The 15,645-nt window shown below is 38.9% G+C and overlaps 1 protein-coding gene across 2 annotated transcripts; it reads right to left on the reverse strand.

Annotated features, from left to right (window-relative positions):
• Positions 1-1,706: 1,706 nt before the first annotated feature.
• AMELX (amelogenin, X-linked) lies at positions 1,707-9,607 on the reverse strand (the record flags this gene model as incomplete). Of its 2 annotated transcripts, NM_001014984.1 has the most annotated exon segments (6): positions 1,707-1,850; positions 3,534-4,022; positions 4,300-4,344; positions 5,702-5,749; positions 8,207-8,272; positions 9,580-9,607. In NM_001014984.1, coding segments are annotated over 5 exon segments (642 nt in total). In that variant the 5' UTR covers positions 8,261-8,272; positions 9,580-9,607.
• Between the last annotated feature and the right edge of the window lie 6,038 nt (positions 9,608-15,645).

A 15,645-nucleotide genomic window follows, 5' to 3' on the forward strand; every position in this document is an offset into this window, starting at 1 on the left:
GGTCAGGAAGACATCCCCTGTAGAGAGAAATGGCAACACACTCCAGTGTTCTTGCCTGGAGAATCCCACGGACAGAGGAGTCTGGCAGGCTACAGCCCATGGGGTCACAAACAGTTGGACATGACTGAGTGACTAGCACTTTCTTTCATATTTGCCAAGGCATTTTGACTACACTTCTGCCACGGTCTTAACACTATTAGGCTTTCTCTTATCATTATTTGACTTTCCTGGTGGCTCAGATGGTAAAGCGTCTGTCTACAATGTGAGAGACCTGGGTTTGATCCCTGGGTTGGGAAGATTCCCTGGAGAAGGAAATGGCAACCCACTCCAGTACTCTTGCCTTGAAAATCCCATGGACGGAGGAGCCTGGTGCAGGCTACTATCCATGGGGTCGCAAAGAGTCGGGCACGACTGAGTGACTTCACTTTCACTTTATCATTATTTGTGAGCTTATTTTAGCCCTTTGGTAGATTCTAGATTCCTTAGGATGGGGACTTACTATTTTTATCAGGTCATGGAATACTGCCTTACCCTAGAGAGTGATTAATAAATACATACTAAATTGATTAGAATTGGCCTATGTCAGTTGATTAAAAGCTTTCTTTCTGACTTTTTAATTTATTCTAAATTCTTTAAAATCAGGTTATTTGCTTGAACATTGACACCCTCCCAGTAATGTTTATTCATGCCAGAAAATGATTAAGGGGCCTTAATCATAAAGGTATTGGAATAAAGTTACTGTGGGTACTGTGTAATATAAACGCTAAAAAACCTGTTTACAATTCTGTTTGGGTGTAGGAGGAAAAAAGAATTCAAATATAAATATAAGTGGGAAAGTAAAGCTGTACTGAGTCCATTTTATGCATCTGTTAACATTTTGAAGACTATACAGTAGAATTTATCATCTTAAAGATTATGAAGTGAAAGAAATGAGTTGTATATAAAACCACTGTGATTCCCTATTTGAAGCTCCATTTAATATAAGTTTTCTTAGGAAAATACCTCGAAGATTTAAAATTCAGTACATTATTTTATGTATCACATAATTTCATCAAAAAATTGCTTTCAGTAGAATGAGATCAAAAGACCAGATTCTGGTTATTAATGTGGTGTGAAATATAAAGCCAGTGGTCCAAGTTTTCATTTGTTTTGTAATATAAACATTTCAGAAAAGCTTATCTTTTTAATGTAAAGAATTCTTCATATAAACTTCCCTCATTTGGTTCTGGCTTCCCAGGTGTTTCAGTGCTAATGAATTCTCTTGCCAATGCAGGAGATGCAGATTAGATCCCTGGGTTGGGAAGATTCCCTGGAGGAGGAAATGGCATCCCCCTCTAGTATTCTTCCCTGGGAAATCTCATGAATAGAGGAGTCTGGTGGGCTACCATCCATGGGGTCACAAAGAGTTGGACATGACTGAGCAACTGAACAACAATGTTTTGTTCTGGCTCAGTGACTATATACTTCTTCATAATTTTTCACATTACCAACTATTACAACTACTATGTAAACTTGTATTTTTTAAAAGTTTTGAGATGGTATAATTTAAATTGTCTCTAAAGAGAAATATAGTCCTTATTTGCCTGCAGAATGGTCAATTTGTAGGTGTAAATGAGCAGTTCCTATCTTATTCAAGAAGATCCATTTATATCTTCTTTGCAGTTACATGAAATTTTAATTCAGCACAAAATCAGGAATGATTTTTTAAACTTTTTATTGTTTGCTTATTTTTAGTTACAGAATTTACTAAGTAAGGTGGTGGTAGGAAAAAATCTTTGTGTTCTTGTGTCTTTCTGAAAGCAACTGAAGTATTTACTTCAGGTCTCTTCTCATTTTCTGATCTTTTAATCCTGGAAAAAAATTGCAAAAGAAGCAAGTAAAACAATTTACAAATATTCTTAGTGAGTACCATTTATAGTAACAAATATGGGTTCAATTTTGCCAAAACAATATTATAGCCATTGAAGTTGAACTCTATAATTTTCAAACTTTCTTTGTTGTCTCATAGTCATTAGATATGAGGTGTCAGGATGGAGGCCCCTGCCTTCAGAATACTTAAAACAATTATTGAATAATAAAACAACAATTGCTGTATTTTGTTGAGTACTTTCTGCATGGTCATTTCTAAACTCATCACTTTATTTTCTTAAGACAACTCTAAGATGCTATCACTATTTAACTCTAATTTTAGATGGGAATTTTAAAGAGTTCAAACTACGTACCCAAAATCACCTTTCCTTGAATAGCTCTGGCAAGATTTATAAAGTTCATAACACTAATTATTAATAAAGAGATAAATGCATTTTTTGAGATAAACATATTTTCTATACAAAGACATAACCTGTACCTTAGACTAGAATAATCAACTGTAGGCACCAGAGCATTTGGGATACAATCATTTTTCAAATATGCTCCATATTTTCCACAAATATGCCTGTGTTCTCCACAAATATTCCCATAATTTTGAAGCCTTATATAACATATAATTTTTATTGGAAAACTATGGTATTTCTTCTTAGACAAAGGCTTGAAAGTTATTTGATTTAGTTACTTCCTCTCATTTTAAAGGGTAAACACCCATATAGTTGAAGTGACTTGTTAAACAGCATCTCCTTTTTGAGTGCAGAGTTATAACTGGAACTCAGGTATCCCGGCTCCCCATCCAGGTCATTTCTACCCCACCCCTCACTTTCTCAGTAGAAAATCATTAATAACATTTATAGCTTGGAATTACATTTGAAGACATGCATACAGTAGAATTACATAATCTCTTATACACAAAAGTGAGGGTTTATATATATGGATAAGGGTCACTTATTGACTATTTCCCACTCACTTGGAAGAGTGGGAAAGAGCTTTCTGTAATGAAAGGATATTTTGTCCTTTACTATGAAGACTTATTGCTAAAAGCTTAATCTACAGAATCCCAGCACTGAAAAGGAATCTAGCAATCTGTGTAGTTTAGCTTCCTCCAAGTTAGATTAAAAACCACTTTAAACAAGTAATTTTCCTTTAGGTTTTTAAAGAGACCACCCACCTACCTGTTCAAATATCTGCATCCCCTCACTGGCAAAAATTACCCTTTTAAAAGAAATCTCCGGTTCAATTCTAGCCTATTATTGCTGGTCAAACCTTTGAAAGATAAAGAGAACTAATGTTCCCTTATAGTACTGTCTGTAAAATTAACAGGTTTCAATAATAGATATTCTGGTAGGAATTCAAAGTAATTATAGAATTTCAGATCAGATCAGATCAGTAGCTCAGTCATGTCCGACTCTTTACGACCCCATGAATCGCAGCACGCCAGGCCTCCCTGTCCACCATAAAAGCTATTGTGTTAATTCTAAGCCATATAGATGAACTCATTTATAATATAAACTTACAGCACACACTTGGACTAACTGAATCACTGAGCTGTAGCTGTAGCTACTGAAACTGTAGGCCTTGGACTGTGAGAGATTTTCAATCTCTGGGGGGGCCATTTTCGCTCGACCATTTTCATAAGTGTTGTAGTGACTTCAAGGTATACTCACCACTTCCTCCCGCTTGGTCTTGTCTGTTGCTGGCCAAGCTTCCAGAGGCAGGTCAGGAAGCATGGGGGGCAGAGGCTGCATGGGGAATATCGGAGGCAGAGGTGGCTGTGGCGGCAAGGGCTGGATGGGGTGCACAGGTGGCTGGGGCTGCAGGGGCTGCAGGGGCTGCAAGGGCTGCATGGGCTGCATGGGCTGCAGGGGCTGGTGAGGCTGCAGGGGCTGGTGAGGCTGCGGCTGGATGGACTGGGGCTGGAAGGGCTGCTGGGCGGGCAGAGGGAGGTTTGGCTGGTGGTGTTGGGTTGGAGTCATGGAGTGTTGGCCAGGAACTGGCATCATTGGTTGCTGGGGGACCACGGGCTGCTGAGCTGGCACCATGGGGATGTGGTGATGAGGCTGCAGGGCGTGATTCTGGGGAGTCTGCTGGGACACCACGGGAATGATTTGGTGGTGCAGCCATCCACCCATGGGTTCGTAACCATAGGAAGGGTACTGGTGAGAAACAAAGAGTCAGGTTTACCATCAGCTCCATTGACTTCCAACTGGAGAAGCAGCAATGTTTTCTTTGTCATTATGGCAATATTAATATTTACTCAATTTTTTTTTCCTGTGCAAGAATTTCTAACTGTGTATACAGATTTGACCGTTTACCAACTAAAGTTCCCATTAGTGTCTATATGTGGCATAGATATGTTGCCTCACTTAAAAAGGGAATTGAAATGCATGCTTAATATTTTAAGGGAATAAAGAACCAAAAACATCTACATACCGGGTGTCTTATCATGCTCTGGTACCACTTCAGAGGGGTGAGCACCTTAAGAGAAAGAAAGATTAGAATACATTTGTTTTAATTTAGTTGCATGAAATATAGACTCACTAATGCAGTCTCGTCAATACTGATACCCTGAAAATAGGAGTTCTAAGGAAGAAAGAATAAGGTAAACATTTGTTAGGTGCTTCCTATGTGTGAGGTTCCACCTTACAGCCATCACACACATTTTTCATGTTTTCTTAGATACTCTGAGGCAAGTATCATCACTTTCACTTTTACAGACAAGGTCATGGAGAGTTAGAGGCTCATGAAGTTGACTGAGATTATAAAAGTTGTAAGTCTGTTTAACTCCTCAGCTCCTGTTCTTCTTTACAAGAGAAAAAACAGAAAATTAATGTGATATAATTTTAATTATATCCTTTTTTGATGTGATGTAACAATGAAAAAAAATAAAGGAGGCAGAAACACTGTCCCTTATACTAGAAACACAGGTTTTCAGGTCACATATGTCATCCTTTTAAGATATAACAGAAAATCTTGCCTCAAATTTTTATTGACACTTTTTCTCAGTTTGTATGGGTAAACAAACTCATGGATTGTCATTTGAACCTATGAAAGAAGTAAGACTTTTCCTTCTTTCTAAGCAGTATGTATTTGGTTCACCCCAGGTCCAGCGACTCCTTCAGATCGTATTTGATATCAATACAATAAACAATTATTAACTTTGCTCAAGTCATACTTAACAAAGCACCTTTGATATTGCTTAACTATTTTGCTCCCCAAACAATATTTTGAAGGCAGGGGATTATCATTATTTCCCTTCTCCAGATGAGGAAACCAAAGTTCTAGAGAGAGAAAACAATTGACCTAATGTCTCATGGTAAGTATGGGGGTGAGGAGAGCCTCAAACCCAATTTCCAGAAATCTCATGCTTTCCATTGCTCTCACAGACCACTTGGTCACTAATATCTCAGTAAGGACAAATGAGGGAGATACACAGAGTGTGACTATCTTAGAATTGGGAGTTTTCCAGCTGGAAAGGATCTTAAATAGCATCTTACCTGATTCCCCATGTTTTACAGGCTGGGATAGAACAAAGCTGTTCAGCCAGAGTTCATTTCTGCCCTACCGTGCAGTCCCCCTGAGTGGTAGTTCATGGGAGATAAACTTTATAGCCATATAAGGAGGAGGAACTGAGTCAGAGAGGCCAGGTGGGAGGGTTCTGGGGCAATGAAGGCTTGGGATGACCCACCAGGGCTTAAACCAGGAAGCTGGTAGTGAGAACTGAAAAAGTGGGACTGAGAAACATCTTGAATGAAGAATCAACACACTATTCTTTACAGAGCCCAGGGCATTGTTAACTCAAACAATGGTCAAAATTAGTAAAGAGAAAAATTACCTCATAGCTGAAGTTGATATAACCAGGGTGCCCAGGATGAGGTGGTAGCTTTTATAGGAAGGGGGAAAGGAGAAGAAAAAGAATGATAAAGAGGAAGAGAAAAGGGAGGGGGAGAGAAAGAAGGGGAGAGAGAGAGAGAGGGAAAGAGATTAAGTCAATATGCAATTTTCACATTAAGAGAGACTGCAGCTACTTTTAAAAAATCTATATAGTGCAGAATATATTTGAGGTCTACTTTTAGTTTGAACATGTGCCCTGTGTAGGAGAGGAGCCCTCTTATTTTAAAGAGGTCCAGAACAACTAGATGTCCTAGGAACAGAAACCAGCACACATTTATCCTCCCCTGATCTTCAGACACCTCTCCGTCCATGTTGTCAATCAGTCTTACTCTAGCCCACCCATCATTTTATTTCTTGATGAAGCTGTCTACTGAAAAAATATTCACAACCTAAAAGTTGAGAGTTATAGTTTATTCAGTGGGAATTTTTAGGACTTCAAGACCAGGAGGCAACATCTCAAGTTACCTAGAGAGAACTGCTCCGAGGAGGCGATGGTGGGGAGCCAGGATATATAAGAATTTTGTAACAAAGGGCAGGTGGACTGAATGTCAAAAGATATTGTTAATGAAAGAAAACCAGATATCTCAAGGAATTTAGTGCTTTTTCTGTATACAGGAAGATGGAGGAGTCTGAGCTCACTGAAATCATTCCTTTGATCTGCAGCTTAGCTATCTGGGGCCAGCATCCTGTATTCTCCTTCCCTGAAAGTTTCCTCAGGGCTCACCTTTGGGAGTGACTGCAATCTGATGGCTTCTAGATGGCAGGTATTCCTTCCTCCCTGAGGTCCCCTAGGGCTCACCAGCTCACCCTGAAGGGGGCTGCAATCACTGAGGACTGTGACATCCTTTGTTTACTGATATGGCAGGCAATATTCCTTGTCTCAAAACTCACTCCAAGTTGGGAAGAAGGATATGTTTTTCTTACACAATTACAAAATGCCAGCAAGAAGAGCATTGTCTGACGAACATTCCCTTATAGATCAGGAGGTGGCTATGTGGTTAAGTAAAAGATACTACTCACAATGGGCATGCTGAGTAAATAAGGCATGAGCAGCAACCAAAGAAACAACTATGTGAATGGAAGCATGTGAAAACAAGATGGGTGTGGCGCAGTGGAGACAGTACAAATCACATGGGAAATGGAAGAGTTGATTTCTGAAGTTTTGGCTGATTCTTTTCATTATTCTGTCATCTTTTTATGATTCTGTCAATGTTTCTATGGTAGAAGAATTTTGAAGCTCAAAATAAAAAACAACCTGAATAATTATCGAAACCAGGACTGTCTGTCTTGTCAAAAGTGGAGGCCAAGTGATTGATGCCTGCATTGTGGAATTCTGGTTGGCCCTGAGGGGTGGGGGGAAGGGGGAGAGGAGGACATTTCAGACCATCCCCCTCAGGCTGTGAGCTGATTAAGGCTCTGTTCTTTTAAAATGCTCAAATTTCATAAGAGGGTTTATTCCTCTCATCTGAGTGTGAATTGTTTTCCTTTTAGTTAACTGCCTTTCCTCTATATTCTTGATTGAAGCCCTCAGAGAATAGGGGTGTTAAATCGAAGAGGGGAAAAAGGACTGAATTTGCAATGCTGGGGCCCTCAGGGACCTAGGAATTGCCACAATGCAGGATTTCAGGAAGGCAGAGCACAGAATCTTGGTCTTATGGGTGAGAGAGGAAGAGAGGAGGCAGATATTCAAGCTTTGCTGGCTTCTGGTTGTATCAACTGCTCTTTAGGCCACTGAAAAACAGATGGATCCTGCTTTGCCTGCATGTGATCTAACCTCTTGTGTACCTGTATTTAGAGACAATTGGTCAGACCTCCCAGCCCTTGGTACATCTCAATATAACATGTATCCATATGTATTGAGCATAGATTGGATTCCAGACAACCACACGGACGTCCTTCGCTTAACAGGTACGCCCAAAAGGATGAGGTCTCTTAGAACAGGGAGATGGTTCAAGAAAGGAATTCCTAACACAAAATCTTACCCTCTGAAGGTCAACAGCAGTGGACATGGGGGAGCAGGAAAATATTTGGACACTTATGAAAAGCTGAATTTTAGAGAAAACTGACATTTTTGTAATGTTTGCCTAAGGCTGGTTGAATACTTTCTCTGGAGGCCTTTCAAGGGTCCCTTCCAAAAGTTTCCTCCATCTAGAGATGGGCGATGATATTTACAGGCTAATTGTTCCAATAGAATCTCCTGGGGTGCTTGTTAAAATACAGAGTCCTGGGCCCCACCCCAACTGTACTCAATCAGAATCTTTGACAGAAGCATCTGGGAATCCATTTTTTATAACAAGTTTTCAAAGTGTTTCTTAAACACAGAGACATTTGAGGAAATCTGATCATGTACTGTTTTAAACCCTAACGCTTACCCACTGTGGGGCAGACTTTTGTTTCCAAGCTTGTGAAACTGGACATTTACTTTTGAAGGAGGGGTTTTACTCACAGGCATAGAGAAGGCTGCTCCCAGGAGGCAGGCAAACAAAATCCAGGTCCCCATTTCTTGATAGCCCTGAAATACAAGTCAACACCCACTTTTCTTATCTCTTCTCAAAGAAGGACATAATTAATGCTTCATGAAACCCACATAAAAATCTATATTAGTCTGTTGCTAATAAAAAGGATGGACCATTTCTTGTGAGATTACTTCATTCCTATATGATTCCAGTTCTCAACCCATTTTATTGTTTCTGGAATTACAGTGGTAATAAAGATGTTTTTCATTTAGGTTGAGAGCTGAACAAGCTTTAGGGACATAAATGACATGAATTTGCAGGCCATTTTCCTATACCTATATAGCCTGTAGAGTCATAGAAGCTAAATGTAGGTTATAATTAAAATGATTAAAAACAGAATTAACTCTAAAAACTGAGATCATCAGGGTGCATACTATTTGATACTTTTAGAACCAGGAGGCACAGAAACGTTGGTTTTGGTACCATCCACCTGAGCACTGCTACTGTTAAAAATCAGTCATCTGAGAAAATAGAATAAGGAAGGAATGGAATTTAATTTCAGGTGTTCTGACTGACAGGACTTAAGACCCTCAGGTAACATCCTTGAGCTCCAGATGTGGAGCAAAAGATGTGGTTGAAGAGAGGGGAGAGGACGGTGCTAATATTCTGTTATTATTCTCTGAACGTCGAATGGCTTTTATTGAAAAGATTCCATATTTAGATGATGACATTTTCCTTTTGTTTGACACTGCACTGTAATTATTCCACAAATAAGACCCTTGGAACATGAAGCAAAACAAGCCATCCTAAAATACATTGCCTTGTGGTGCAAATTACTGGCTAACTTTGAGAACTGTCAGAAGAAAAGCCTTAAATTTGCATCGGAAATGAGTATCGGGTGTAATAATGCAGGCTATGAGAAGTACACTGACATTTTTACCTCCTAAATCTGTTTTTTTTGAAGTTTGCATTCATGAGGAAAACCATTTTGTTGATGGTTCTGTTTGATGGAATTAAATGAAATGTTTTTCTAAGTAATGTATCACAGCCTGTGAAAAATTACTTTTGCCTTAATTGATAAGTAATTAAATATTTTGCTGTGAAATTTGGCCCTGAAAAGTGCTTTGGGATTCTGGACCTAAAATTTAAAGAAATATAAACAAACATTTTGCTGCATGAGAAAGTAATAATTCATTTAAGTAATCAGTTTAATTTAATCATGGTCCAGCTGAAGAAGCAACTGAATATTGACAATATAAGTTATTAGAAATGTAGAACACATTTGTATCTTTTGAACATGAAATGCAGAAAAAGAAGTAAGTACAATAGAAAGGATACCAAATTATGAATAAAATCCACATACCTTTGAACACACGTTCTCAGTAAGTTTCTGTCTGAAACTCAGGGATGCTTGATTCTTTAGATTTCTTCCAACTAAGAGCTCATTTTATACCATTCACAGCATCTAGAGCAACCAATCAGGTTTCTGAAGGAAAAATGTGTTGAGTGTAACTAAAAATCCCTGCATCATGACTTTTAGAAGCTGTGATCAAATATAAGACTGTATGTTGTGATTAGTGCATATAGTCTTTCATTATAGGCAATAATAGGTTTAACAGGCAAAAAATTTCATCAGTCTGTTTTTAGGTCAGCAAATGAGTTGACTGCACATGCTGATATATTCAGATTTACTATTAAGAAACAGCCATGTCATTGTCTGTTCCCTGGTTCTAACGAATATAACATTGTTCTTTACCAAAAAAATGTTAGATGGCTGAGTTTCTATAGTCTAATCAATGTGCCCTCTAGGGTTCCCCAGCCCTCAGATCAGGATAAATTGATTGAAATCTCCATTCTGGTAAAATCCCAACGCTCTTGCCAATAATTCTCTGAGGAATTATAATTTCAGGATCACCACTGCTCTTTTTGCTACTTCCATTAAAGATATTTTCTCTGTTCCCTGTGAAAATTCCTTTATCACCTTCTCCAAACTTTATCAACCTTTATGGTGATAAAGGTGATAAAGGAATCACCTTAATCACCATTCTGGTGTCCATGGAAAGAGGATAAAGGCCCTTCTCCTTGGCTTCATTCTGTAACCCATCTGCCATCCAAGCCACCATGAACTCAAGATTCTCCCAGTAACCAAACTTTACTCATGATTTGAAGGACAGGCCAAGGACATACCACATACCACACCACACACTTAAAAACACATTTTGATTCCTGCAAACAAATGTATATCACAGGAAGCATTGCCCTGGCTCCCCCACCCCACACAGCAGCTCAGCCTCTCTTAGTGGCTGATGGCCCTTCTTAACCTACATCCTTCTGGCCCAATCCCTCGTTCTCTCATAAACAAATCCGAATTCTACTCTTTTTTTTTTCTTTCAGAGACTCCTAACTGTCCTTCTAGTTATCTTATCCCCATGTTCACAGCAGCCTCTCCTTTGCCTGAAGAACAACCAAAGCCCTGTTCTGAGAGGACCTCCAGTCTAGCTATTAAATTTTTTTATTCTTCTACCTTAGTAAAGCATATGGATTTTTATTTTGTTCTAAAATATGACCAGTAAAAAAGCAAAATTTGTTGGAGAAGGAAATGGCAACTCACTCTAGTATTCTTGCCAGGAGAACCCCATGGATAGAGGAGCTGAGCGAGGTGTCGCAAAGAGTTGGACATGGCTTAGCAACTAAACAGCAACAGCTGTATAGCACAGGGAACTGTATTCAATATTCTGTGATAAACCATAATGGAAAGAATATTAAAAAAGATGAATATATAAAGAAAACAAAATTTGTGACTATTGATAAGAGGTAGCTGATGAGGAGTCTATCATTATTTGATCAATAAAGGAAATTCTCATTATATGCCCAGATACTGCTAGCAGTATAGCTGGATCTTTTTGACTACTTAAGTAATATTTCTAAAGTTTGTTCATGTACATATATCTTTATATTGATACTCCACATTGGCTGAATTAAATTCAAGGAGATAATATCCATGAAAAGCAATACAGTATTAAGAACTGGAGGTTAGACTTACCTGTGGGTCCTGAACCCAGCTTCACCAAGGGGTTGAGGGACTTGAGAAGATATGTAGCCTATCTGAGCCTCAGTTTTCTCATCAGTGAAATGAGGACAACTCTAGAGCCTACAAGAGGATTCATGTAAAAACTAAATGAGAGACATCTCTGGGGGGAATGGAAAGTTATCACCTTCCTCAACCCCAGTACTTGGCACACAGTTAATGTTTAAAAATGCTAACAAATAAGATTCTAAGATAATCCTTGGGGATGAATTAGTAGAAATTGAGTAACCATTGTGAAGAAAGGTAAGGTAGACCTTTCAACCATAGAGATAGAGAGAAATTACAAAAGAGAAAGTGAAAAGTTTTAAAAGGCAAGTATGTGATTGAAAAGGAACATAGAATATGCTTCTAAAAGTCAATTGTGTCCATAGTCTGCATTTATTCATGAGTGTATTCATTATATGTCAAAGGTAAGAAGGATTCCTTTTGAAGGAAGTTGCAAAATGGATGGAGAATTGATATCAGCTTACTTGGAGGGAGAGGAGGTGGGAGGTCTGTGGCAAGGAGATAAGGGAGAGTAGGAGGGACAGTAAGAGGGAGAGGAAGGAAAATGTAGATCATATTATATGCTTTTGTAATCTTTCTCCTCATTTTATTTAACTACATACATTGAAGTGCCTGAAAAGATTAAGGACAAGTCATTTGTGAACTAGTTGTGGTTTTGTAGGTTTATAGAATGTGTCTCATTATTTTGCCTCACCTTTCAACAATGAGAAAGAGTCATACATTTGGCCACAAGGATCAGCAAAATGATTCTTTATTATGGCATTAATTTCTCTGGTCCATCAGATAGTGAGTCATTGCCAATCCACCATGGGCACTTGTTCAGTGTAATGGCAAATGCAATAGAAACAATGTGGTTCTTTCTATTTATTTCCCCCCACTGAATATCCCAAGTCACAAGGTACTAAAATATGGATCTCTATGCTTGAAATCTCTTCCACTAATTTAGGTCCCACAGGCAATTTAACAGTTACTCAATGTTTTTCAATTGAAAATTTTTTCCTATAAGCAGTTGTTTCACTTATGAATAAGTTAACTTTATAAAACAGAACTTACTAGACTGAACTTACTAGGCTTATTTTGTTAGGTAGAGGCTATAACATTTCCAAAGTATTTGTGTTATTGTTTTTCTTATTCTCTGACATCAAATATTTTTTTTTAAATCACTATTTCAAAAATGCATCACAAAATAAAATATTTTCCTCTATGGAAATATCTATGGAATATCTGTGATAGAATGACCCCAGAATGTGTCTTTATTCCCTTACACATTCATTTCAAATATATGTGTGGAATACTTATGAACCTAGGACCATTTGTATTACTTAGGGGACAAATATTGATACATGAATGATTTTATTCCTGTTTCCAAAATTTTTTCTCCAAAATGACTAGTGAATAAATGCCCTTATAGATTCCCATTCTTGCTTAATGGGAACAAGGAAGATCCGAGAAAGGGTTACAAAAAACATTACATTCAGACACCTTCTGTCCCAGAAACAGCTGCTTTAACTCCCTCCTGATTTTTGTGGAATCAAGCAGGGGCTGCAGGACATGCAATTCATGTGGAAGGACCTCAGGCTGGGATTTTGGCACAAATCAAGAACCAAATGGTCCCTGCCTGCCAGTGATCAGAGATGAGGCAGTTCAGTTCAGTTCAGTCGCTCAGTCGTGTCTGACTCTTTGCGACTCTGTGCACTGCAGCACACCAGGCTTCCCTGTCCATCACCAACTCCTGGAGTATGAAAAGAGATGAGCCAAGCATAGGTTAATCCCAGACAACTAGAATCTAACCCACCACCGTCACACTCCTTACTTTGTCCCAATCAAATACTCTTAGTAAAGAGAAGCCATGGAAGTCAAGAGCCGAAGCACCCTTGAGCTCTGAGCGGAAGCATATCTTAAATATCTTCACTTCCTGCGATGCCTGGCCTCAGACAAAAAGTTGGATACTCAACAGCAACAAACTTCATACATACAGAAAGTTTTCATGTGGTGCATTATAGTTTTTTAATAAGTTCTTTTGCCCATTTTTTCGTAGTTATTCTTTTTCTTGACTTACAACCCATCACACTTTGCTGTTCTCACATTCCTTATGCTAGCAACTTCTCCCCTTGTAATCTTCTGATTTACAGTGTGCTGGAAAATCACATGGCCAAGCATGTTAGGAATATGTGTGGACTGTAAGTAAAGAGATGCTCTAAGCTGAGGTGGCCTGGGAGGCTTACTTATGAGAAAAGCTCAAAACTTTCAGTATTGTGGCCCTGGTTTTTAATGCTGGGAGGATATTTTGTTTTATTTTTGCACTTTCCCCCTTTGCTCAACTTCCTGGTTTTCAGCAGTGGTCGAGATATGCAAGTGACATTTGGATAAGTGAGGTGTTATGAGTTCCAGAAGACTTTCCTATCATCTACAGGAGCCCATTTCTTGAATCTTCTTTTAAAACAGATCTACAACTCTCTAGTATTCTAGAATAATTTCAGGAGTGGGTTTTCTTATGCGGCTGGAACTAAAGTCAGATTTTAAGTGTTTCTTCTGTAGACATTTACTTAAAAGAAAATATCATTCTCCAGGCTGGTTGTTTTGTTTGGGTGCCTTGCTGGAATGGAATTGTACCCTCTTCAGAACCCTGGGACACCATCACTCATTGATTCCAATAAACACACTGACTTCCTTTTGGAACCTTTAAAAGTCAGGTATTGTGTCATACTTCCTTGGGAGCTCTTTGGTAGCTAGAAAAATCTCTTTTACAAAGTAGGTGCTGGCTAAATGTGTCAATTAATTGATGAAAATGTAGAGATGAGCTTTTAAACAACTCAGATGGTTACCTCGGTATTGCTGTCAGTGCTCCTCTTGACTTTCATGCAAACAGCCTGTGATAAGGACCTAAAAAGGGAGATGCTGTAAAGGATTTAGAATCAGTTATCACAACATCCTCATTATATTTGGCTCTGACCTGTTAGTTTAAATTTAATATATTACAAGCAAATATACTATGATAGATAAAATTGATTTTTTTCCTTATTTGAAACTGAGTTAATTTGCTTGATATAATAAAGTTTTGTTATTATTATTATTATCTTTCTAGGCTTCAGCCCAAGGTGTAATTGGAAAAGAATAATAGCAAAAAAACCTAACCTCTCTCCCCCATATTCACATGTTTTAGTGACTGCAAGCCATCAGTACATATTCCAGAATATCCTGGACTCAACTGTTTTGTGGCTGGTCATTTGAAGCTATGGGAAAAAACAGGAATCTTCTACTGGCTAACAACATTTAATAAGTGAGTAGACTTGGGATTAAAAAAAAAAGCATCAGAAAAGCAGTAACAGGGGTAAAGAATTAGAAGAATGGCATATATAAGAAGATAGAAGTGCATGGTGATGTTATTCAAGGTGGTGATCAAAGGTGGTGACTGGTGGTGACTGGCTCAGCAAGCCCCAAGAGTCCTGAAATGAAAAAAGGAAACTTTACTGAAGCAGCAGGAAATACAACAGCACTGCAGTAAAGGAAGATAGCCCTAGACCCTAAACTCTTATCCCTCAAAGGCCAAAGCTCTGATCTAACTTCAGTAGCCATTGCTGAGCTCTTCGTATGTACCTAGCACAGTCATTGGCGCTGGAGTACAAAGATGAATAGGTCAGTGACCCAATTCTCAAACTGCTCACAGTTTCTAGAAGCATTCTTCACTCTGCATAGGGGTGGAGAATGCTAGGAGAGGGTGTTGGAACAGATGGTCCTTCTCACCTTCAGGAAGTAAACACGCTCTTGGCCTATGTCTGTGTTTGTGGAGGAGAAAGGGATGAGGAGGGCAGAGAAGGAGCACAGTGACAACAAAAGACTCGGGGTCTGTGGGAAAGGCGGCCCACCTAGAGTCTTCCAGGAGCTCTCTGGCTGGACTGGGGAGGGGTATATTAATTTTCCATGGAATCGCTTCAGTCTTTCAGCCTGAGGTCCTGCAGTGATTGGACATGAATGGATACCCACGCGCTGAATCACCAGGGAAAGATTCAGTTACAGGCAGTGCCTGCTGTTTCCAAGGACAATATAAAGTAGATAGAAGTGTTTATGAACCAACATCTAGAACAAAATGCCTCCCAATGAGGGACTGGTTCAAATCCACTGTGGCACATATAAAGGGTATCCATCTGTATTTGGTGACATAGAAATATGCTTGTGATACATCAGTTCAGTTCAGTTGTTCAGTTGTGTCCGACTCTTCGTGACATAGTTTAGTGGAAAAAAAGATTTTTAAAGTCCTTTGGCTCTGAAATAATTCTCCTTCTCCTCCTCTTTCCTCTTCCCCTCCTTCTCACTCTCTCCCTTTTTCCAGTTGGG

Source organism: Bos taurus, unplaced genomic scaffold (assembly GCF_002263795.3).
Source record: "Bos taurus isolate L1 Dominette 01449 registration number 42190680 breed Hereford unplaced genomic scaffold, ARS-UCD2.0 contig_X_unplaced, whole genome shotgun sequence".
Lineage (NCBI taxonomy): Eukaryota > Metazoa > Chordata > Mammalia > Artiodactyla > Bovidae > Bos > Bos taurus.